Here is a 23,277-nt window from a genome sequence, read left to right as displayed (position 1 = left end):
ATATATACCGAGTTAGCTGGGCTGAGTTACCTTAATCTCTGGACGACCTCATGCCGGGCTTCATAGGCTAAGAATCTGGTCTTGGGCAATCTCTCGTAAGATCGCTACAGTATCCCTGTAAGAGGAATAAAACCTCTAATATTGTCTCATTCTCCACGATCTCCAAAAAATTATTGAGATCAAGTCACACATACTCTGCTCTCATACAATAGTCTTGATTAGTGCGTGGCGGTCAGGATTATTGGTTATTGTCCTACCCACCTCTTAGTCCATGAATGACACCTAGATCATTATATCGATGGTATTAATATAATGCACTTCAATAGCTGCTATTATAGCAATATTCTTCTAGTGTCTGCTACTATAGCCATGTTCTTCTAGTATCCGCTACGATAGCAATATTTTTCTAGTATCTATTATTATAGAGATATTCCTCTAGTCTGCACTACTTCTTTTACATCTGATTATCAATATAAAGTTATTTGATTTCTCTTTTCTTATTATAATGCATATTAAAATAGAGATACTTAGAGAATTTGCACCACCTACAATTGAACTCTCCCAGCGAATACCGCATAAACCTGCCTCAAGCCTCCTGATGTGACGACTATAATGAATAGGCCAAATATTCTCAAGTAGACTTTAAAGGCGTCTTCATCATGGTCTGTTTAAACACCTGTAGCGCCAGCTCAGGTTGAAAAGCCGGGGTTGCATGGCCCGCCGCATACACCCTCAACCAGCTCAACGCACCGACGGTTTTGAACTCTCCTCCCTTGACACCGTTTACCGTATATCCGGTTACCGCCTTCTGGTTGAAGGCTGTTTGGCTTTGGTACTGGATGGCATTCGCAGCTGCAAATCCTCCGAACCAATCACAGACGGCGTCGGCATCGCCTGCCCAAATGACTGTAGTCACGCCGGATTGAACGACTTTGGAGAGAGCGGGCAGATACGAGCGTAATCCTGAATAATGTTAGATGGAACAGTAAAATAGGGATGTAATAGGAAAGAATTACCGTCGTCAAGGTTGTCGATATTGTTCGCCACGTCGCTGGAACAGTCCGAATAGGCCACATTCACACCAATTTTCTTCTGGATTGCCGGATCATTCAAGTAAGCGATGTAAGTTGCGGGTGGGAAGTTCCCAGGAGCGGGCTGTCTGATATCATGGGTAGAGTAGTTGGTGAGAAAGAACTGGCTAAACTTGTTGTCGACCGCCGCGCAAGGTGTCTCTGCTGCTACGCAGTCGTCGAAGTGGCCATCTTCAAAGGGCGAACAATTTAACACGCCAGGCAGACACTGGGATTCAATTTCCGAGATGTACTCTAGCGCAATACTGTTGTTGATCAATGGGTAGTAGCTGTTGTTGGCGCTGAACCTGACGAAATTCGTTTCCGATATCGCCATGTCGTAATAGCCATTGTTGATTCCCAGAGCGACCAGGTTAATCTTTTGACCCTGGATCTTGCCGCTGGCGATGTCGGTGTTTTGAGATTGGATATATTCAGCAAATCCTAGACGAGTCAGTCAAACATCCCAAACACGATGGATGTAGTCTTACTAGGTCCAAAGTGCCCGCCATATGACTCTGTGAAGATACCAAAGTCACGAGATTCGTACTGTGGGAAGTTGGTGAAGAAGGCTTGTAAGAACGTCCAGACAGGAGCGGCAGTAGCAAAAGTCGTGTTGACAGTTTCGCTTCCAAACGAGAATCCAGTGCCAATAGGCTGATCAACATATAGCATGTTGGCGTACTCGTTCCAGCTGTGTGGATTCAGCACTGGCGTGTTTCCATTGACGTTGTTGAAAGTACAAGGGCCGTTTTCCTGCCAAGTCCCTCATCAGTCTTGAAATATACAAAGAGATGGATTACATTCCGTACCGTGAACAATCCAATCATGGATGAACATCCCGGTCCTCCATTCACCCACAAAGCCAGCGGCGCTGTGGCAGGGCTGTTTCGCGATTCAAAAAACCAGAAGAACATGCTCATGTTTGCTGCATCACTCGTTAACTAACGTAACTTTAACACAAGTCAGCCCAACAGATTACATACTGCCCACAGACAAATAGCCAGAGTACTGGTTTACACCAGGAGTTGTCTCGCAGACACCCGAGTTTGTCACATAGTCAATCTTTGCTCTAGTCGCCCGGTGCTCAAACACGGTATGCGTAACGCCGTCTCGTACTTCTATCGAACGCTTTCCCCTAAGGTCATGTTGCGATGGTACGGATCGAGGAGTGCTGAGGCCATTTGCTGCCGCTATGAACGACAAGCACGCCGCAGTCTGGCTCAATCGAAAGTGCATTTTGGATAGATTACTCTTGGAAGATCTGAATGTAATTGAAGCTGATTGAACTACTTGAAGGCGAATACAAGGCACCTTATATCAATGTTTATAACTTCCATCCCCGCAAAAAAAGCCGGCGAGGTCTAAAAGGGGGCGAGAGTTGTTTGCGAAATGCCAACAGCCGGATCAGCGGTGTATGTCAGAATCAGCGGTGTATATCGGAATTAGAGCTATCTCATTGAAGGTGCTTGAGGATGAAGATTCATGGTATTGGGAGGTTGCTTACGCCATTGTATCTGGAAGTTGTATTTGGAAGCCATTGCCCATGTCAGTATGCATGCCCTTGTATGCCTTGGTACCTGTAAGAAGATAGTCACGGAACAGTCAACCGAAATAAATGTTTAACTTTTTACAAGGTACATAGAGACTTTCCCTTGCCCTTGCTATTACTATAGGTAGTGCTAGCAAAAGCACAAAAGAGGCAATCGTCAACTTCCGCAAATAGCTAGCCCACAAGGCGGTATGGCCAGGAAGCAAGGTCACCCCTGGATTATTTATAAACAAGCTGTAATAATCGTATCTTTATAAACCATAATAAGTTTCTATAATCTCATCGAGGCAAATGGACAAGGACACCAATTGCCCGAAGAAGGAAGAGTCAGGGGAAGTGGCTGGTTTCCTTCATCAGTCCAACGAGGCCGGGGTACTGAGTCTGGTGTAAGACCACAACGGAATCGGGAATGGGGCCCGTGCAGCCTTCAATCGTCGTGTAATACAATTACTTCGTTAGATCTTATTGGCCTCTGATGGGATGTTTTCAAGGCTGAGATGGCTTGGTCACTTGTACTGGATGACTTCTGGGCGCCGATACAAGCAAACATGTAAACAGTTATAAGAGCGAATGTAGAGAGTTAGCTGAAGTTGCAGTGTAAAGCTAGCGGCCTATTACATAGCAAATCGTGTTTGCTGTGCTCATGGAACCAATTTCAATAACATCAATGCTTTGCAAATGCGTCAAGTGTTTACCAGATAAAGAGGCCCCAACGCCGCTTCACCGCAGATGCTAAAGTAGGCAAATTAATATTATTCTATCGTGCATTCTTTTTCGTCGTGCCGCGTTTTCCCCTGCATTTGTTGCCCTCCTAACTCAGCTACGTAGGTAGTCAATATTCGTCATTGAACAGCTCTTCCGTCCTTAATTACCCACATAGGTAGCGATGTAGCCAAATACGGCCCATCTGTACGAGTGAGAGCTTGTTCGCTTTCCACATCACTTTTCGATTTGGAAGTGACTGTAACCGAGTCTTACAAAGGACTGATTTCATTTTTGTTCTTCGTTTGCCTAGAAGGGGGTTTTCCAACTATACCAGCAAGGCAGCTATCCAGCCCCTCCAATACCATGTCTGCAAATTAGGACTGGCTAAGAGGTGCGCCGTCCTTTCGCTTCTGCTCGCCGTACTTCTTGAGGCGCATAGCCTGGATGGCAATGAAACCAGAGGTATCCATCGGGGAAAAGCCCTCGAGAGAGTCCATAGAAGCATCCTCCTGGGAGTACAAGTTGGATGACTGGCTGGAACGGCCCAAGATAGTCACGTTGCCCTTGTAGGCAGACAGTCGCACAATTCCAGAAACATTACGCTGAGAGAACTCAATAGAGTTGTCGATGAACTCGCGTTCAGGGCTGAAGTACATGCCGTTATAAAGCTGGCGTGCCCAGTTCAGACTGACGAATTGATCCCGGAGTTCTCGCACTCGGGAGTCCATGACGAGACCCTCGAGGTCCAAATGGGCCGCCAGGGCCAGCGTGAGGCCTGGCGATTCATAGCAACCTCGGGACTGGATTGAAAGTTAGCAATCAAGTTTTTCTCGGGCGTAAATGTGGAAAAAGAGGAGAGGAAAGAGCATGAACAGCGGGAACCGAAGAGTTGAAATAGTGGGACCAAAATGAGGCACTCCAAGGGTTTTTAAGGGACACATGTGCCTAATCCACTGAAGGCCAACTCGGGCAACCTAATTCAACGCGATCAAGGGTTGAGAGTTGCCAAATGAGGTACCACAAGTGAGACACTTCGACATTTGGATCTCGGGGTAGGTAACCAAAACGTCGCGGATCGAAACAAGTCTCTTGAAAGTCTCACCTTTAGTCCAATAAAACGGTTCTCAACGATGTCAATGCGTCCGACACCAGCATCGCCTCCAATCTTGTTGAGGGCTTTGAAGGACTCAACGGAGTCGGTAATCTCCTCCTGGCCGATGACAACCTTAGAGATGACACCTTTTTCGAAGTGAATGCTGAATTCGACGGGCTCATCAGCCGCATCCCTGGGGTCCTTAGTACGAAGCCAAAGCTCCTTCGGGGGAGTCGTCTCGGGGTCTTCCAGAATTCCCGCTTCGTAGGAGATGTGAACAATGTTCTAATCGTTGATGTCAGTGTGCTTCAGGCCAATCCATGTAGCGTATCAAGGGAGTTCTGAGTTGAGGCGAGCCCAAACCACGACATAGAAGCTTCAGGGGGCGAAGCTTCAGGGGGTGAAGCTTCAGTCGGAGGCCCATCCCTCAAGATTCAGGTGACTTTGCAAAGCTCCAAACATAGGGAAGAGAGAGAAATCACGGTGTACGAACCTCATCCCTATGGAAATATTAGTAAAGCAATCCCGATACAATGGGTAAATGGGCTGTTGGAAAAAAGGAGATGGAAGAAATACTTACATTGACCAGGGGGCCTTGGGCGTAGAGCTAACGGGGATTCCGTTCTCAGCGGCGAACTTAAGCAGGTCATTGCGACCCCTTGAAAAGATTAGCTGGCCAGTCTTAAAGTGGAAGATAGATTGAACTAACTTGAAACGCTCGACGAAAGCGGGAAGTCGCCATGGGGCAATAACCTCAATGTTACTTTGCAAGTTAGTCAACGTGTCGAGGTGTCGAGATCCAAAGCACTTACGGGTTGAGCGCATGGAAAGCCAGCTCAAAGCGAATTTGGTCGTTTCCTTTTGTCAAAATGTCAGCATCTGTTTGTTATCATGAAGGAAAGAAGAAGAAAAGTATATGAAGAGTGGGAGGTGAGCGCTGGAATTGTCGGGCCTACCTTTTCCAGTGCAGCCATGCGATACTGATACGTCGTTAGCTTCACTCGACATCAAAATTGGTAGGATTCTTACAGTATTGGCAACCGTGTTTTTCTGCGACTCGAACTTGGCTGCGGGCGATCACAGGGCTGCAAAATTGTGAGATGAAGTCCAAGAGGCAGGACGCTGAGTTTGACTGAAACGAAACTCACCGAGCAAGTGCTGTGCCCAAAAGGTACCGAGACTCAAAGACGGCATTGCACTAATAAAGAGCAGTAGGTCAGCATAGTCCGATATTCAATAGTTACGGAGATTAATACCTGGATAGCTCGCTTTACGACTTCGTCCACGAGCTCACGCTGGAGGTTTTCGCAAACGAAGGCTTTGGCGCCGAGCTGGAAACGATTAGACTTTTTCTTCATAAAATCTCGAAGCATTCCCAATGGCAATCAATACCTGAAGAGCCTTCTTCTCGACGGCAGCAAAGTCCTCGATTTGACCCACATCGGCCAAAAAAGCAATCTAGGAGAGGTACGTTAACTGTAACGTCTCACATCATGAAGCTCTAGAAGAACAAACATACCACCTCGTATCCCTCCTGGATCAGCCAGACAAGAATCGTAGACGTGTCAAGTCCACCGGAATAGGCGCTGTGACTCCATTAGTTACTGATGAAAGCCAATTTGAAGGAGTTGATCGGGCAATTTGAAGGTTGAAGGAGAAGGACGTACAGACAAACACGACCCTTGGACATGATGGCTAGCGGTTGGATTGGAAAAGAAAAGTTGATGGGTTTGGTAACAACAGTGAGAGCAGGTGCAATTCGTACCTTGGCTCGAAATATATGAGTTCGGCCAAGAAGAAATGTCTCACGTTAGGATGACTGTTCCAAGCTCAATGTGTCGTCACAAGCATGGATGATGCCGATGCAATTTATTTCCTTGTGGGTGACTCGGAGCTGGTGGGGCATCACGTGATGCACCCGATCTCGGACCCCTGATAACAGTCACCTTTGTTGTTGGTTTGTTTAAATCGTTTAAGCTTCAATGCCCAACAAACTACCTAGTAGCGTACGGGACCCTTGGGCAGCAAAAGCTTGCTATAAGTAGCCCATATAGAGAACGCTGTGCAGTCGCAGGTCTTCGTGTTGGCATTAAAACCCGCCCATAGCATACATGTAGAGAGCATCGCCAATTGGGGTGATGGGACTAAGCCTACTACCTAAACAGAGTCTCACTTTCTCGATGAAAAAGAAGATCTGCTCAGTCTCTCAGGTGGCCATGCATTGAAGGGAATGCTGAACGATACTTGGAAAAACACTGGTATCAGATATGCGGCTTTCCTGTCTGTTGTTATTTCCAATGTACCCGCCAGCTCCGGAGATGGAGCATAGCACCTGGGTGTCCGGAGACAGGTATCTTATTAAGAAAGGACTGGTTGGTAATAACAGCAGATGCCTAAAGAGCTAGGTGTTCGCTATTTACTAGACAAGTAAATAGTAAAAAGAGAAAGAAAAAGGCTTCTATTTCCTTCACCTTTTGTCCTGACGCTTACACCTCACGCAGTCGCTGGGGTCGCTAGTATCTGCGTTATAAGTTGATTGAGTCGTAGACCAAGCACATACGACCATAGGTAGAGGAGAATTCGGGGTCCCGTCTGCTCCCCCAGAGACAAGCCTCTAACCGGCAGATTAGTAGTTGAGTGGGTGACCATCAGCGAACACCGGCTGTTGTATGTTTTTGTTTTGTTGCCTCTTTTTTTCTTTCCGCGTCTTTCTTTTGTCTTGTCGTCGTTTCTGGCTGTTGAAGTGATGTGTGAGCGAAAGAGCAGATGCTTACATTTTGAGCCTGTAAAATACCTAATGCAAGGTAGGGTAACATCGCGTCAATGTTTGCACGTGATACGGCATTTCTCTACTTTCTCCATGATTGATTCACCTCCTCCAATAAACAGAAGAGGGGCATTCACAAATCAACGCAGAGCCTGTAACAAGCGCTGTTGTGTTTGGAGGTCTGCCTGTGGCTTTCAGTAAGCGATTACCATTCATTTCCAATTACCAGGCGAGAGGGCGAATTCAGTGCCGCCACTTTTGGTATTTGGAAAAGAAGAAAAAAAGCGGAATCAGCGGTCAGGGATCGTGTTGCTTATGTGATGGATATAAAGCTCACTGCAGGGAAGAAAATCAATGAGGCGGAGCAGAGTCGCACATAGTAGACGCTTGTATTTACGTAGCGGACCCTTGGTTTCATTCAATTTTTTTCTTCTTCTTTATTTTGCCTTGAATTTTTGTTTTTCTCTATTTCAACTTCCTTTCTTGTCTGCTTATAAACACCACGTCTCATTAGCCTAGGGCGATCGCCAAGGCCAAGTGGTCTTTCTTTCTCAGCCCAGAAATCTTTAATCCCCACGTTTTCTACCATCTAATCCCAGGCCATGGCGGAGGTTCTTGGCACCGCCATTGGCGTCATTGGCTTCGTCGGCCAGCTATTCGACGGCTGCGTCAAGGCCTATGGATACTTCACCACGGCAAGCAACCTGGACTCGGACAGCCAGCGGATGATGTGCAAAGTGCGCATTGAGGAGATGCGGCTGGTGGTCTGGGGCAGGGAATGGGGAGTCGCAGAGGGCAAGTTTGACGAGCACCTGAGCGAGCGGAATCCGCAACTCAAGGTCTTGGCGACACAGATTCTGGAGCAGCTTCATGGCACCGTCACGGACTTTAAGAAGCTGCAGGATCGCTATGGGCTGGTGGATGAGGCGGCGAGCAAGGGCGGTAAGGAGGCGGATGTCTCACCACCGCGGAAAGGATCCAAGGATGAGGGCAAGAAGACGAATGGCTTCAAGGCGTCATCGAGTACGCTTTCGCTTTCAAATGAGAGGAGCTGGAGAAAAGAGATTGGGCTGAGGACGAAATGGGTAATAGGAGGTGAGATTTGGTCGTGTCGGTGCAAGTGAGAGAGTTCTGGCGGTGATGCTTACAAATGCTTCCCTGCCCCTGAACAGACAAGGACAAGTTTTCCAACCTGTTGAAGGATCTCAAAGGTGCGTACGGTCACTTACACACGCTTCTTTCTCCAACAACGTCGAACAGCTAACAAAGAACCCAGACTTCAATGATGGCCTTGAGGCCCTCTTCCCCCCTTCCCAGGTCCAATCCTTTCAGCGTGCCTGGACGCATCAGCTCCTCGACCGCGCCCAACGAGACCTCGCTGAGCTCTCTCTGCTTGAAAATGCATCGTCTGGCATCTATCCCAAGCTCACAAACTCAGCCAACCTCAAGAAACTTCGCATCAACCTTGACAGCAAGCCCCAGGAATCCTTTAAACCTACCTTTGCCCTGAAAATCGGGCGCACCTCGCTCAACATCCAGGACCTAGAATCGCCTCGCCGGGTTCAGGCGCACCACGTCACTGCAGGTGATGTACTCATCGAATGGGTCGACTATGACCGCGAAGAGATTGAGGAGCGTGTTGTCCATGTCCGAAGAATGGACGACTTGGCTCGCATGATGCACTCAGCCTCAGAGTGCCATCCAGATCTTCACAGCATTGATTGTCTGGGATACACAGACGACGCCGCCAACAACCGCTATGGCCTTGTCTATAAAGCGCCAGCATCATCCCACTCAACACTTAAGACGCTCATCTCTAGCCCCGACCTCAAAACGCCGGATCTCGACGACCGCATTCGCCTTGCGCAAACCCTCGCCGTTGCCGTTTGGTCCCTGCACTCGCTCGACTGGCTGCACAAATCCATCTGCTCCTCTAACATTGTCTTTTTCCCCTCTGCATTTTCAACATCCGGCCTCTCGCCCACCGCCTCTGCCGCCCTCGTCCCAGACATCTCCTTGCCGTATCTCAGCGGCTTCGGCGCCTCCCGCCCGGAGCTCGACACGGCATTGTCCGTTGTCCCGCGCAACCCGTCTATTGAGGACCTTCACCGCCATCCTGCCTCTCTTCGTGGCAGGCCGCATATCAAGTCGTTTGACATTTACAGCTTCGGCCTAGTCCTGTTGGAGATTGGCCTCTGGAAGGTCCTACAGACATACTACAAGGGACACTACACTGCTGAGCGCTGGCGTGATAAGGTCGTCCTCGCCGTGCTAGTCCCGGGGTTAGGGAGCAAAGTCGGCAAGAGGTACAGGGAAGTAGTAGAGATGTGTCTGCGAGTGGATGAGGAAATGTCGAGCAGTGAAGCGGGTGAATTGATGGAGGAGGTTGTGAATAAGCTGGAGAGCATCCGGGTGTGATGTGAGCAGTGACAGGACACGATTTGACGACGATAATGATGATTACATGTGTAGTGATGATGAAAACATGGCGGGTTATTGCATATAGAAGGAAATAGTAAGGAATGCTGCAGGGAAATAGGAGTGGCCGCCCGACACTCCGACTTGGTCATTCAGAACACCGAGTTTATGTTAGTAGACACGATACATATTTCTAGATACTAATAGAATGTAGCGATAGTAGCAGGAATTGTGTCCAAATCTATATACTATCACTAGTAGCAGGAAGTAGACCTCAATTCTTTTTATCCGGCTACTAGGTAGTATATATAAACTCCTGGACGGTTGCTAGAGAAAGAGTCTTTCCTCGGTATCAGGTCCAGATCGACAGTCCGCTCGTGGGCCTCGTCAATGACGACGCATGCGTACGCCGATAAGGTTTTGTCTATGCTCAGCTGGCGAAGGAGAATGCCTCCAGTCATATAGGCCAGCCGAGTCTTTTTCTGTTTGTCTTGGCTGATCATGTTGTCGTCACGGATCTAGTAGCCAACTTCCTCGCCAAGGACAACCCCCATCTCGTCGGCAACTCAACTGTCAAGCTCAGTTACAGCCAGTCGGCGCGGCTGGGTGCAGGCAATCTGGAGCCCACTTTGATATTCATCATAGACAAGAAGCTGGGGGACCTGGGCTGACTTGCCAGAGCCAGTTTCGCTCGACAAAATCATTACCTGGGACTTGTGGTAATTGTCCAGAATCTCTTGGTATCGTCCATAGACCGGTAATTGGCGGCGGCCTTGAAGAATGTTTTTGGTGATCTTGGGGCCACGATTTTCCGGTCAGCGGGTTTTGAGCTGCTATCCTTAAGACGCTGGATTTGGGCGGCGGTGGCCTGGTTGCGTGCAATGGACTCCATTTTGGCTGGTTTGCTTGGTTGTATGTATCTTTAAAGAAGATTTGCGAGTACATTATGCTGAGAGTTGAGATTGTCCTGTTGAGAGTGTTGCTGATACTTGAAAGTGGAAACAAAAGGTAGCCAGAGCAGTTGATACAAGAAATATAGCAATAGTAGTAGATACTAGAACATAATATCGACAGTAGCAGATACTAGAACATAGTATCAAGAGTAGCAGATACTAGAATATAATATTAGGAGTAGCAGATACTAGAATAAAATATTTATAGTAAAAGAAATTAGTAATAATAGTAAATACTTAAAAAGTAGGGTAATTAAAGTTATTTTATTAAATACTTATAATTAAAATATAAATATAAGGCTTTTTTATATATTTTATTTTAATACTTAAGCCTTATATAGTTAATAAAAGTCTAAGTAAAAAATAAGAGAGCTAAGCTTAATATACTTATAAATAAATTGGGGGGGAGTTGCTGGGCTGTGCCTTCCACACAGGGCTCTAGCTGCCTCAGGCAGGCTGTGTGTATTTTGTTAGGAGAAGGTGCATTGGTCTTAGTTCGCCGCTCCAGCGTTGACAGGAATCCTGGATCCTCTTATTCGACAAATCGTCGATGAACAACTCGCCGCCGCTGGGTTTGGCGACTCTGTTGCTCTTATTCGACAGACCGTCGATGAACAACTCGCTGCCGCTGGATTTGTCGCGCCTGATGGCGACTCTGTTGCGGATGGCTCCCAAGAGGAAATTGAGAATCAAATCGTCCACGACGACAACAACGATTTTGATGTCGACGACGAAGACAACGATTTCGATGTCAACCCTCTTCAATATACTTAAGGTGGTCTTCGTCATGGACCTGGGTCTCCTCTTCTTCTTCTTCCTTATGCATCCTTACTCAATTCAATGATACTGTCTTTGGCACCCCTCTGCCGTTGTGACCGTGCCCTAGCCTCCAATCTGGTGACCGAGACAGGGGACAGGGAAGGTTCGCAGCTTCTCGGCCCTTCCTGGCTTAATAGCCATCTTCCCTCCAACTCGGTGAGTCCATCCGACAGCGACGATTTCGGACATTCCCACTTCCACCTTGTTGAAGCTTAGCTTCAAGAGGGCCCAGAGCAAACGGGGCAGCAAGTGGTCTTTTATCAGAGTCCATTCGGCGTCAAAGCTCGTGCTGGTGCCAAAGATATCATCAATGTAGGACCCCAAAGGGTTCAGCTCGCCTGGGCTGTCTTAAATATTTAATTAAATTATTATAATAGGTACATATATTTATTTTTAAAATATAAAAGGTTTTTAAGTATTATTAATATTTATTAAAGACTATAATAAAGATAAAGGCGCTTAATAAAAAGATAAAGAAGTAAGCCTGCTCCTGAACCCTATATGGGATTATTAATAAATCTGCAGGGGGCAGTGTTCGCTAAAAAAAAAGGCTGTTTAAGTAAAGAAAGGTGACCCTTTAGACAACGAAACGTCAGGACAAGCTTCAGATGTGCACCAGTTCAGTGGCTGCCATGTCCATGCTGAATATTCCAGAATATTTCCAGGAAGGCTTTTATATAAAGTTAAACCACTCGACACATGACGTCAAGCTTCAGACAGATATCCAGGCCTGGAGAGCGCACGCAATCTGGTTCTTGCCGCTGTTCTGGTAGCCCTTCAGGGAGATGCACCATTTATCTTACACATGTCACCAGTCAAGGCAGTGAGCAAAGATTAAATTCTTGCCATTGCCGACAATACCAATGACAGCAATCAATTAGTTTCGACCGGCCTGCAGGTTGAGTTGGGAACGACAATTTGAACTTATATCTCTATTATCAAGATTAGTTTGAAGCACTGGTGCCATACGACACAGGTCATGATCGCTCCCTGGTGTTAGTACGTGGGGGGTTCTAGTTCACATCACGAATGACTTGGATGCGGATAGCTACATGGATTTGACCTCGCCAGAATTTTCGTGTTTTATCTCTCTCTTGTCTTTTGTATGTTACTCTATATCCAACAAGTATCTCCGAAGCCGTCGATTCGATCTGACCAACATCCACAAGATGTCCAGCGCGATTCCACTTCAGGCTCGGATTTCTCTAGCCTCCGTACCTATTTTTGGCACTCCAAAGCCCGAGCGAGTCCGAAAAGCCAGCAGCAAAGACAATGTCCAAAATCGGAATGGCTATACAAGCGCTGACTCGCGCCAGCCAGAATCTTGACGCTGAACAAAAAGAGAGAGCATGGGGATGGTCATTAGTCGAAGCTCTAGTGTAAGGCTGTTTCAAGCTTATGTACGGAGGATGAGCCGCAGCACATCCCCCTGTAATACGGAGTAAGGCTGACGGGAGTTTAATGCATCCCGGCCTCGACCCCAGAGTTTCTGAATAAATATCTTGACAACCCTCAGACAGCATTTGGATCTGCCTCAACTCTTCTCCTCCTCTTCCCGTCACTTCACCAACCATGGCCACAATGGCTTCCTCATTTCCGTTGATGTCGTTTCCCGAGGAGATCATCGAAAACATATGCCGACAACTGGCCGACTACCCTCGATTACGATATACCCCAAAGTCTCTGTCCGACCTCTGCCAAGCATCAAAAGCCCTCAATCGCATCGGCACACCTGTGCTTTATTCTTGCTTCGACGCCAGCGAACGCTTAAAGAAGCTTGCTGATTTCCTCCGAACCATCACCCTGCGACCCGAACTTGGTGCCTTGGTGCAAGATTTGTATCTCAACGCGTTTTACTGGACCGAGTTCGACAAGAGTCATACCGAAGCCTTTGAGCGTGCGGCAACAAGGCTGGGCGTAAGTCTGGATGGCTGGATGGAAGACAACCCGTGGGAGGCCATATCGCAGCTCGTCATCGCCTACACGCCGAATGTAAGGTCCATGGAAGTCACTGCGCACGAAGTCTACTGTGATGATGGCGTTGGAGCCTTCACACTGCTTGAGAAAATGGCTGCTCAGGTTCCAAGGCAAGTCTCGCTGCCGCACCTGCGTAGACTCTGCGTGGGCCATGACGACTGTCGGCAGATATCTCTGGGATACTTTGGGGGAATTCTTGAACTTGCACCCAGTATAAGGGAGATTAAGTGCGACCCAATCTACGGCTTCCATGGTAGCGAGAAGCTTATGAATGATCGTATGATTCTCGACAATGTAACCCGTTTATATCTCAAGGGTGGTCACATATCCAGGAGACAATTAAATGAGATAGTCTCGCGCTGCCAAGCCCTGGAGTACTTCAAGTATACATATCACTCTATTTACGCTGGCCTCGAGGAAGAATGTGTGACTCCAAGAGAGGTCATCGATGTGCTGAGAGACCATCATCACAACGACACTCTCCGCTCAGTCTACATTGATCTAAGATGGCGGGAAAGACGGTCAACCGATGAATTGTCCTTTTCCGGTCTATGCACGGATGGTGACCAGATCCTGTCCCTCAAAGATTTCTCGCGACTCGAGAGTTTCCACGTCGACGGCAGCTCAGTCCTATTTCCAGCCGTCCAAACGCCAGGTTACCGCACCGACATTGTGACCAACATGTTGCCCGGCTCTATACGTCGCTTTCAACTTACCAATGCGCAAGGAGAATCTGTCGCAAATGTGATGACTCTGGCAACGTCACTTACTGAATTCCCGTTCCTGGAAGAGGTGGTTTTGACGGGGAATGGCACAAACGGGCCGCTGGGCGATGTGGAAGAGGAATTGGATGGATCGGAGATGGGCCTGCTGCGCAAAGTGTTAGATGAGAGTGGGATACGACTCGAAGATACGTGGAGCGACGATGAGTATGATTGACGAAGTATGAGATGTCGACTTGTGAGGCAGTGGAGTTTCTCAGTAATTCTGGGTAGAAGACACGTAGAAATAGGGCACATCTAATAGTTATGAGGTAGTTTATGAAATGAATGCATTCCATGTATCGGGGTTATATCTAATCCGCCAGTTTCTTGTTACGAGGGATAGCTTCTTCTACTGCGTATCCTGTAGTTTCCAGCATATGAAAAACAAAGTCAAATGTGTTTTCAAGTCTCGCTTCATAAGGACATGGATAATCTCGTATCACTAGGTCATCAAGGTGTTGCGCGAGCAGAACCTTCTTGTCCAAGGTTGAACTGGTGCACATCTTTAACTTGTCCTGACGTCTCATTGTCGGAAGGGTCACCTTTCTTTGCTCGAGCAGCCTTGGCGAACACTGCCCCTGCAGATTTGTCGACAATCTCATGCAGGGTTCGGGTTCGGGCTCAGGGGCGAGGGCGAGGGCAAGTTCACTCTTCGTCTTCTTATTAAGCGTCTCTATCTTGGTTGCAGATTCCAGTAAATAGCAGCAACGTCTAAGAACCTTCTACATCTTAGAGATACTTATCACAACGGTTTAGCTAAATATGTTAACTTTGCCTTTGCCCTATCTACAGGTACATTAAGCCTAGCTCTCTCATCCTTAACCTTAACCTTTACCGACTGCGTAAGGTCTAAGTGTTAGAATAAGATGCGAAAGAAAGACTTAGATTTATATTTTTATTGCAGGTATTTAGTAAAATTACTTTAATTGCCCTGCCCTTTGAGTATTACACAACTAGCTGCTTTCTGCACTATATGAGAGTCTAATTGAGAGAAAATCTTGTTCCTCGCCAAACTCTGATGCATCGCACTTCTACCGGGGCCAAGTTTGCTGCGTATTGTGTCAAGCATAAGTGTTGTAGGCGTCTGTCATGAATTGCGGTAGTAATTCCCCATCGTGGCTGCATATAACTGAGAGCTCGTGGTGCGAACCATCTAGGCGAGGAATCTTGACGAGTCCTCTGACGATTTGCTTTGCCAACTTTGATCTCAACAGATATTGTTCTGGCCTGATTGGGGATAAGGTCATCAAGTACTTTACATGAGGGGGCTGTGTTTCTTTTAGTACAGACCTGAGATGGTCGAATGTCACCGACAAGCCTCCTCTCCCGTGTTGGTCCTCACTTACCTACACATATAAAATGTGTACATATAGGATTGAAGGGATCACATGGGCAGACACTAGCCGCAAAACAAGGTAGCTAAACAAGATATGAGGTATGCTTACCGAGCAGGCTTTTGATTGTCATGCTTCTTGAGACATCAGGTCCCGGGTCCCATTTCGGCTTTCTTATCACAATAAACTGTGTGGATAGCCAATAAGCTAATGGATGATGCGGCTGCTGATAAATACTCGGGCGGTTTTCACGGCCAGCTTCAAGTGTTTCCTTCATTCGAATCATCTCTGGATCAAGGTCAGTGGCCTCCAAGGCAGCAGTGGACGGCCTCCATTGGAGACGTAAACAGGCGATAACTTCAAGTGGCGAAGACGCCCGTTGAGGACAACCTGTACCCTACCTGGGCCATCAGGCCTATACCTACACGATTTGCCCAAGCGCACACCGCCGCTTTTGCAAAACCAAGAGCCAAATACTGCCGCACTTCTACCACCAAAATAGATCGCTGTGGGAATCGAACCCACCCCCAAGGGGAACCAGTGCGACCTTTAAAAGGTTTTTCAACCATGAAGAAATTGGGTTTCCACCCATGAAGGAATGGGGGTTTTCACCCATGAAGAAATTGGGTTTTCACCCATGAAGAAGTAAGGAGAGAGTGGACTTTCGCCCAGAAGAAATAAGGAAAGAGTGGACTTTCGCCCGACCAGGTTTTCACCCACCAAGAAATTAATACCGTACTATTCATCTATGTAGGAGGGTACTCCTCGTCGCTTTGAACTTCGTTATCGTCATCTTCATCTTCATCCTCCTCTTCCACCCCCCTATCCTCGATCTTCGATCTTCGATCTCTCCTGTTGCTCTGCGGAGCGAACAACATCTTCCACTGCTTTGTGGACTCGGCGGGCTGCCTCTTCAATCTCTTCATCCGTCATTTTGAGTGGCGTTTCAAATCCGTGGTCCGAAATCCAAGAATCGATTACTTGTATGTCAGCAGTCTCGAAATGAGTTGCAAGTGCCATTAACATGCTTTGCCGCATATAATTTCCTGGCGATGGGAAAGGACGCTGATCATAGTACTCAGCCCATGTTATCTCCCATCCGTAACACTTTTCATGTCTAACACGGATAAGCGACATGATAAAATGAAAGTAGAGAAAACGCGAGACGGGACGTTTCTCGTTGAGAAATGTTAATTCCTTTCGGTGGATGTCTGCACCTTTTAAAGGAGCGTGAAATATCTCTTTGAGTGTACTCTTGTCGATAATGTCTGATCGCCATCGTGTGATGGGGACTTCTTTAGCATCGACGGGTACAATCACCATCAAATATTTGTCGAACCACCCCTCAAGTTTATCGTGCAAAAGGAGTGAATTTCCCGCTTTTGAAAGAGATTCCGCTCGGTTACCGAATAGAAGCTCGCCGAGGCTCCCGACATCCAGAAAAAAAGGCACAATATGCGCAGCTGTAATATGTTTCGTTGAATGATACATTGCAGATATATGGCACCAAACGTCCTTTGTCGGAGGGAGTGAGCTCGTCCTGCCCTTCTTTTTGCGGTTGCCTTTCACTCTGGGCTCGACGTCATCCTGGGGTTTGGGGGCAGCTGCGCTCTCAGCGTCGTCTTTGGCCAGCCCGTCATAATACAACACGACATCTCTGCGCCAGTTGTTCGGGCGACTTTTCCTCTTGGTGAGCCCATCATGGTCTGCGTAAAGCGACAAGACCCCTTCAGAAAACGTGTTGGGGCGAGGGTCCAACGCCCGCACCACACCAGTCCCGGTTAAATTCGCCTTTTTCCTATACCTCCATAGATCCTCTCCATTGGAGAAATGTCGCTGATTATTACTTTGCGAGCGCCTCTTGGCTTCCTCGTGTAGTATCAAGCCAAGCGCCTCCTCTAACTCGAAGACTTGTCGCTCCAATTGGATCGTTTTCTTTTTCCTGAGAGCTTTCTCGATTCCGAGATTCGCCAACTCCAGGGTGGCCACGAGGTCTGGCTCTGGCTTTTGCTGGTCTGGCTCCAGGTCTGGTTCCACTTTGTGCTTTAGGGACGTGTACTCCCTCTGCAGCTGCATCGAAAGTCGTCGCGCTTTTCTAAACGCAACCCTCACGGCGACTAACTCGGGTGGTGCGACATTTGGGGAGCCTCGTGTGTGTGGCGAGACTCCCGACCCCGGAGTGAGAGTGGATCGAGGAGGAGGAGGAGGAGCCGGGGTAGTTGCCGGCTCTGGAGATGCTGCATACGGTTAGAATAATTAAAACCATCCTGAAGATTATGGTATGATGTATATTATACCTTCCATTGTATGATTGTTCTAGACAAAGAGGCTGAAGAACTTGAGGCGTTTGGTGCGTGTAATGGTAGGTAGTGTTGTGAAATGTGAATGTTGGGCCAGACTTGCGTTGCAGTTGTTGTTGTTCCAAGAGAAGCTGGGAAGGTGCAAGTGTACTCGTACTATCTCGTACTGTAGGTAGTCGCTGCCTGGGAAACGAGATCCAGCCAAGCCGAATATAGTTTAGCATAGAACTTTCAAATTAGGCCAGGCTGTAGATGGACTAATCAGCTCACTTTGCTTTATGTACGGATCCAATCACCAGGATTGAATCCCGTCTGTGAGTTGTTCAGTGATCCTAGATTGAGATGGGTAGAAATAGGGCACGTCTAATGATTAAGAGGTCCATAGTTTATGAAATGAATGCATTCCATGTATTGGGGCTATAGACTTGACTCTGCTACCTAAGGTAACCCTTAACCGCAACTCATAATCACACCTTTCGTTCGTCGCCTTGGCTCCAGGTAGCCCGTACACCAGAGATGGAGAGTTGAGGTTTCCCCCGTCCACCGATTGAGCACAATGATGATGCCGGCTGCACCAAATCACTCTTTATCGTCCGAGGTCTTGGGACTGGCTGGGACATCGCCCGCGGGGGCCTCCTGCTCTTGATTGTCTCGCTGCTTGAGTAGCTCGTCCAGCGAGAGAGGCTCTGCATGGTTGCCTAATTGTTCTCGTGTAAAAGGCATGTGCAGAGTCTCAACAGAATTGCCCGACTCGTCAACAACATCAATCGGCGCCAATGGATCCCTCTCCACAGGTCGGTTGTCACGCTCGTTCTTGTAGAAGTCGAGAGGGGCTCGAGGGTACTACACCTCCCAGCCTTGGGCCTCCCGACCAGCAACCTCTTCCTCGGGAACGGTGACATAGTCTACTCCTACTCGTTCTCCGTCTTCAATGACCCAGCAGGTTGATTCATCGTGCTGACCGGGACGGCTTTTTCTCTTCAAGGTGATATACGCGGTATCGAGCCTGTCTCCGGTGATTTTGGCAGCTTCCGGATTGACATATTGGGTGGGCATTATCTTGGTTTTGTCGGGAGAAAGTCGTATGCATGGCACACCAAGCGATTGCCAATACGCCGATCGTCTCTCAATGTCAGCGAGCACCTTGGCTCGGTGGGCTTCAGGATTTTCATAATCATCCCTCCACTCCTCTGGCCATGCAGCATCCACCAGAATCGGTTTCTCGGAATCAGGTGGGACTGTAGCCTTAGTCTTGTCGGAAGACATGCTGATTTCCGGAACGTTAGCTTCCAACATGGAATCACTGAGTTTGAGTCTCAGCTGGCTTTGGGATGGAACGTACGTGGACAGTCTCGACGTCTTTTGTGGTTCGTTCAATGTTGGGCGTGTGTGAGCGTTTGCGTTTGCGATGATGTAGTGTGCAAGTTTGCAAATCTGAGCTACGGGGTGTGGACGACGTTAAATACCTGCGCATGTTGGGCACACACATTGCCCCGCCTCTCATCTCACTTTCAGTTCACTTATTGTTTACTTGAAAGAGCCGTTTGTCGGTTTCTTTCCTTTTATTTTCAAGGGGGTCTATGGGTTTGGTCGAGCTCCAGAGTGTGCGACATCCCGTGCCTTAATCGAGGAGAAATGAAGCGAGACTTGGATAGACATGTATGTACTTAGTCTTCTTATGTCATGTGCCAGAAACTACAGAACACGCAGTAGAAGAAGCTATCCCTCGTAACAAGAACCTGGCAGATTAGATATAGGGAGTGATGATGGCGAGGAAGATAGTGATGAGTCTCGCATATGGATATATCTTTACGCAGTGACTATGGTCATTTACTACTATATAATAATATTATCAGTCAAGTCACTTCATGACTACATGGATAAAAAGGGGGGATTGTTCAACAGAACCATCACATTGAACTTGCAACAGTCAAGCATCTCTTCGTATCGTTCGTAGATTAGCGACTGATGACGAACCACCATCTGGTTCATCAAGCGTTTGGACAACCAGTTTTGAGTACCTATTAAGGTACCACCTTAGTACCTAGAGGTACCTTAGTACATCACCTCCTGCCAAGACGACCGATCCTAAGCCACGCTGTCCATCGACAAACGCCCTGCCCGTCAACACATTGAATCAACGTTTGACTAAGCTGGAGCAGGCCGTGGAGCAGGGTCGTGGCGATATGATCTTTCGCATGGGCCTGGTCAACGAACGAATCACTCTTGTTCTTGACCAAATCACTAACCTATGTAATGAACTCGACGATTATAATGATGATATCGAAACGAAGCTTGTTCCTCCGGTCCACATCATGGTAAACAGGGTCAATAAGCTGATTCAGACGACTCATCGAACCTTGGGCCTTCCGACGGAAGAACCAGCTGATCAATCAATGACTAATTGACTCATGATTGTTGCCACCTGTTGTGTCTATCTGGGGTTGCTTTTTCTTAGGTTGATGGAAGTTTGGGGGTGTGTTGGAGGAAACTACCATCGATGTTGCTACGTTAACATGACGTAAGCATGGCACATATATATATATATCTATAACAGTAGATTTAAGCTAACCTAGAAGGTAGTTTAATAACAATAGGTAGGTACATGTAATCAGATACGGCTCACTTTCAGCTCACTTCTAGCTCACCGGTGCCAGAAACTGCAGAACCTGGCAGCGAGAGCCTGGCACTGCCAACCATATGGCTGAGGCAAAAGTGAACTGGCAACCAAACAGAATCTTCTCTGTGATCGCTTGGCAAATTCACCTGACAGCTGCCCTTTTCCAAATTCCCACTCTCCCAAATTTCGAGCAAAACTCTTTCACAAAACAACATCACTCTGCCCAACAAACCGCAACCGCAAACGTCAACAAGTCTGGCATCACCGCTACAAACCTCTTTCAAAAGCAAACTCAAGTCGAACCACGCTGTCAAACCGACAATAAAGTAAGCATCACAGAGTTCTTTGCCTTGTCCCTCCCTCCCTGAGTTGGACATCTCAGCATTTACTAACCAATCCGCTAGAATGGCACCCCGCGACGCGCAATTCGAGGCCATCATCGAGCCATACAGGAGGCAGCGACCCTTGTCGCCAAAAACATTTATTTTTTTGGCAACCCGAGCTGAGTTCGAGACCGTTGTCCGGACTAAGCTCACCATGGGCGATTCCGTCAGCTTCGTCTAGCCTCGTTGGGATCACAAGAATTTCAGACGCAACACGAAGCGTCACCGGGGCTACACGTTTATCGTGTTTAACACCAGAGAAGACTCCGACCATTCAATTTCTGCGGTCGTCGAGTCAAGATTGAAATCGCGTACAAGGAAGCCGTCAGTCTACAGATCTACTCCTCCCATTTCTAACACTTCTAACGCAATCATAGTTTGCCTCGGCTTCTGGATACGCCCAAGAAGCAGCAGCTGCTGCTGCCGCCGCCGCCGCCGCCATTGCCCCTACTTCTGCTACCGCTCCTCCTCCTCCTCCTCCTCCCGCTCCTGCTGCTGCCACTCCTCCAGCCGCTACGAACCGCAACCCCTCTGACTCTACCGAAGAGCCTCGCACGTCCTGGCGGTAACGGCGAGGACCATGACATGGGAGATAGCACAAACGGATGATGGAATAAGAGGAAGAGGAAGAGAAGGAGAAACAAGGGGGGGAGACCCCCGCGGTCTTGAAGAGGAAGAGGAAGAAGAAGAAGAAGAAGAAGAAGAAGAAAAGAAAAGAAAGGAGAAAGAAGAAGAGAAGAAAAGAAGAAGAAAAGAGGAGGAGTCGGGTGGGCGAAAGTCCAATTTTTCACCGGCAGATGGGCGAAAGCCTAGTCTCACCTTTAGGAAGATGGGAGAAATCCCATTCTGACTTTTTCCATAATGGCTTCTAGCCTTGTTCCTTAATGGTTGGAAATCCTTGGGCTTCGGCCCTAAAGGTCGCTCTGGTACTCCTTTGGGGTGTGGGTTCGATTTCCACGGCGATTCGGTACATTTCCATACCTTGGCGGTTGCAAAGCTGCATTCATTTCTCCATGATCGAAACTACTTGGTTTCTGCCTTACGGTATCGTATTTTGACATTTGGTCATATTCACCATCTACTTATCCCATCTCTGCGGAATGGGAGTAGTAGCGACGGCTTTGGGATGTTCACTTCTCAAGACAGCCCAGCTCTTCCATAGCAAGGCGATGCTCAAGGTAAGCTGATCACACGGCATCATTATACTGACATGGCCCCTAGGGTTCTGTCCGAACGAGTACCGTCTTACAATGCACCACGGGCTTCCAGATGGAGCATTACATTAGTGTGCCGTGATTTGGCTCACGTCTTTTTGATCTCAACACCGCACCTCTTCATTTGCATGGGTTGAGATGAACGACGAAGGGCAAAATACAGGCAAGCTAATCATCGAGATTCTACTCAAGTATTTATGCGTCAACTTACTACATGTAACTTGATTTCATTCTTCCAGCGTGCTGAGATTACTTTTGTCAGTAATGGCCTAGGAGAATTCGTCCTCGACACACTAAGACCAACCATGACTCCGTCGCACCCTAACACAGGATGGCAGCTTCGGTCGCTGACAAACATCACATCAAGTCTCCTTTGGAACACATTTCAAGCCTTTTAAAGACACTAGTTTTGTTCGCTGCTGGCAAGACGAGTTGGCAAGGTACAGTGCGATTGGATAGACATGAACACATCCCTAAGCAATGCCAAGTGTGTGCCACAATCCTGAACGACCGTGAAGTCCGAAAACAGCTCATCAGCAAAAATTTCTCCAGTACGGCCTAGTAAAGCATTGATTGACACCGCTACAACTGCAACAACATCAAGTTCAGGTTGTATGGACTCGAAGGTGCACATTTGACTAACTACAAGGAACGTGATGTGATATAGGAGCTACCAACAGCAGCCACATGATACTTACCTAGACACCTATAACGAGACTCTGCTGACCCAGATGCTCGGCGAGTTTCAGAAACGGCTGGAGATTGTCAAAGAGAAAATCGAGTTCCGGGTATGGGGGCAAAATCTCCAAGATACTGCCAAAGCCGCTGAAGAACAGGAAAGTTAGCAGTGCCGCGAATGCGAAAGAGTCACAAAAACTACCAAAGGGTATTCAGAGGTAAGCAGTCTTTTCTGATATCTGTTACTTCCGCTATTCTCTTCTACTATTGCTACTCTCCTCTACTATTGCTACTCTCTCCTACTGTCGCTCATTTCTTCTAGATTCCTTTCGATCATGTCTGCTATATTTGTGACATGAGACTCTGATAGCCAAAATGGAGTACTGGTAAGCAAATCCTTCAATAATCCCTTCGCCGCGATGGATTCTAATTCTGACAGATCCTAGCGCTACTATTCACGTCTCCAATGCACACCGACTTTGGCCCGGAGGAACGCCAAGGGTTGTGATATGGACGCCGCCCTCTTCAAGAAGCGCTCGAGGAGCCGCCAGATGCAAGCAAGATCCTCTTCGAGCTGGGCAAGCCCACTGTTTCGACCACCGCCACGAGAAGCTGGAGTTATTGAACTCG

At 47.8% G+C, this 23,277-nt stretch overlaps 8 protein-coding genes across 8 annotated transcripts; 4 read left to right on the top strand and 4 right to left on the bottom strand.

Moving 5' to 3' along the window:
* Nucleotides 1-631: 631 nt before the first annotated feature.
* Nucleotides 632-2,309, bottom strand: Triagg1_7577 (uncharacterized protein; the record flags this gene model as incomplete). Its single annotated transcript, XM_062902327.1, has 5 exons — nt 632-963; nt 1,017-1,514; nt 1,562-1,826; nt 1,883-1,998; nt 2,057-2,309. 5 exons carry the CDS (start codon nt 2,307-2,309, stop codon nt 632-634), a joined length of 1,464 nt encoding a protein of 487 aa, XP_062753402.1.
* Nucleotides 2,310-3,701: 1,392 nt separating this feature from the next.
* On the bottom strand, nt 3,702-6,110 carry Triagg1_7576 (uncharacterized protein; the record flags this gene model as incomplete). The annotated part of the gene is made up of 13 exons (XM_062902326.1): nt 3,702-4,127; nt 4,430-4,705; nt 4,914-4,920; nt 5,001-5,078; nt 5,130-5,183; nt 5,233-5,278; nt 5,377-5,400; nt 5,450-5,505; nt 5,569-5,618; nt 5,677-5,751; nt 5,813-5,878; nt 5,940-6,006; nt 6,088-6,110. 13 exons carry the CDS (start codon nt 6,108-6,110, stop codon nt 3,702-3,704), a joined length of 1,248 nt encoding a protein of 415 aa, XP_062753401.1.
* A 1,679-nt stretch (nt 6,111-7,789) lies between these two features.
* On the top strand, nt 7,790-9,605 carry Triagg1_7575 (uncharacterized protein; the record flags this gene model as incomplete). The annotated part of the gene is made up of 3 exons (XM_062902325.1): nt 7,790-8,282; nt 8,360-8,398; nt 8,464-9,605. 3 exons carry the CDS (start codon nt 7,790-7,792, stop codon nt 9,603-9,605), a joined length of 1,674 nt encoding a protein of 557 aa, XP_062753400.1.
* An 881-nt stretch (nt 9,606-10,486) lies between these two features.
* Triagg1_7574 (uncharacterized protein) lies at nt 10,487-11,332 on the top strand (the record flags this gene model as incomplete). Its single annotated transcript, XM_062902324.1, has 2 exons — nt 10,487-10,517; nt 11,067-11,332. 2 exons carry the CDS (start codon nt 10,487-10,489, stop codon nt 11,330-11,332), a joined length of 297 nt encoding a protein of 98 aa, XP_062753399.1.
* Nucleotides 11,333-12,949: 1,617 nt separating this feature from the next.
* On the top strand, nt 12,950-14,293 carry Triagg1_7573 (uncharacterized protein; the record flags this gene model as incomplete). The annotated part of the gene is made up of 1 exon (XM_062902323.1): nt 12,950-14,293. One exon carries the CDS (start codon nt 12,950-12,952, stop codon nt 14,291-14,293), a length of 1,344 nt encoding a protein of 447 aa, XP_062753398.1.
* Nucleotides 14,294-16,274: 1,981 nt separating this feature from the next.
* Triagg1_7572 (uncharacterized protein) lies at nt 16,275-17,756 on the bottom strand (the record flags this gene model as incomplete). Its single annotated transcript, XM_062902322.1, has 2 exons — nt 16,275-17,689; nt 17,750-17,756. The coding sequence occupies 2 exons, from the start codon at nt 17,754-17,756 to the stop codon at nt 16,275-16,277; spliced, it is 1,422 nt and encodes a 473-aa protein (XP_062753397.1).
* A 575-nt stretch (nt 17,757-18,331) lies between these two features.
* On the bottom strand, nt 18,332-19,048 carry Triagg1_7571 (uncharacterized protein; the record flags this gene model as incomplete). Its single annotated transcript, XM_062902321.1, has 2 exons — nt 18,332-18,595; nt 18,668-19,048. 2 exons carry the CDS (start codon nt 19,046-19,048, stop codon nt 18,332-18,334), a joined length of 645 nt encoding a protein of 214 aa, XP_062753396.1.
* Nucleotides 19,049-20,452: 1,404 nt separating this feature from the next.
* On the top strand, nt 20,453-21,324 carry Triagg1_7570 (uncharacterized protein; the record flags this gene model as incomplete). The annotated part of the gene is made up of 2 exons (XM_062902320.1): nt 20,453-20,698; nt 21,133-21,324. The coding sequence occupies 2 exons, from the start codon at nt 20,453-20,455 to the stop codon at nt 21,322-21,324; spliced, it is 438 nt and encodes a 145-aa protein (XP_062753395.1).
* Between the last annotated feature and the right edge of the window lie 1,953 nt (nt 21,325-23,277).

Source organism: Trichoderma aggressivum (genome assembly GCF_033847375.1).
Source record: "Trichoderma aggressivum f. europaeum strain CBS 100526 chromosome Unknown scaffold_034, whole genome shotgun sequence".
NCBI lineage: Eukaryota > Fungi > Ascomycota > Sordariomycetes > Hypocreales > Hypocreaceae > Trichoderma > Trichoderma aggressivum.
Note: the sequence above shows the minus strand (reverse complement) of the source record. Positions and strands in the feature narration are given on the sequence as shown.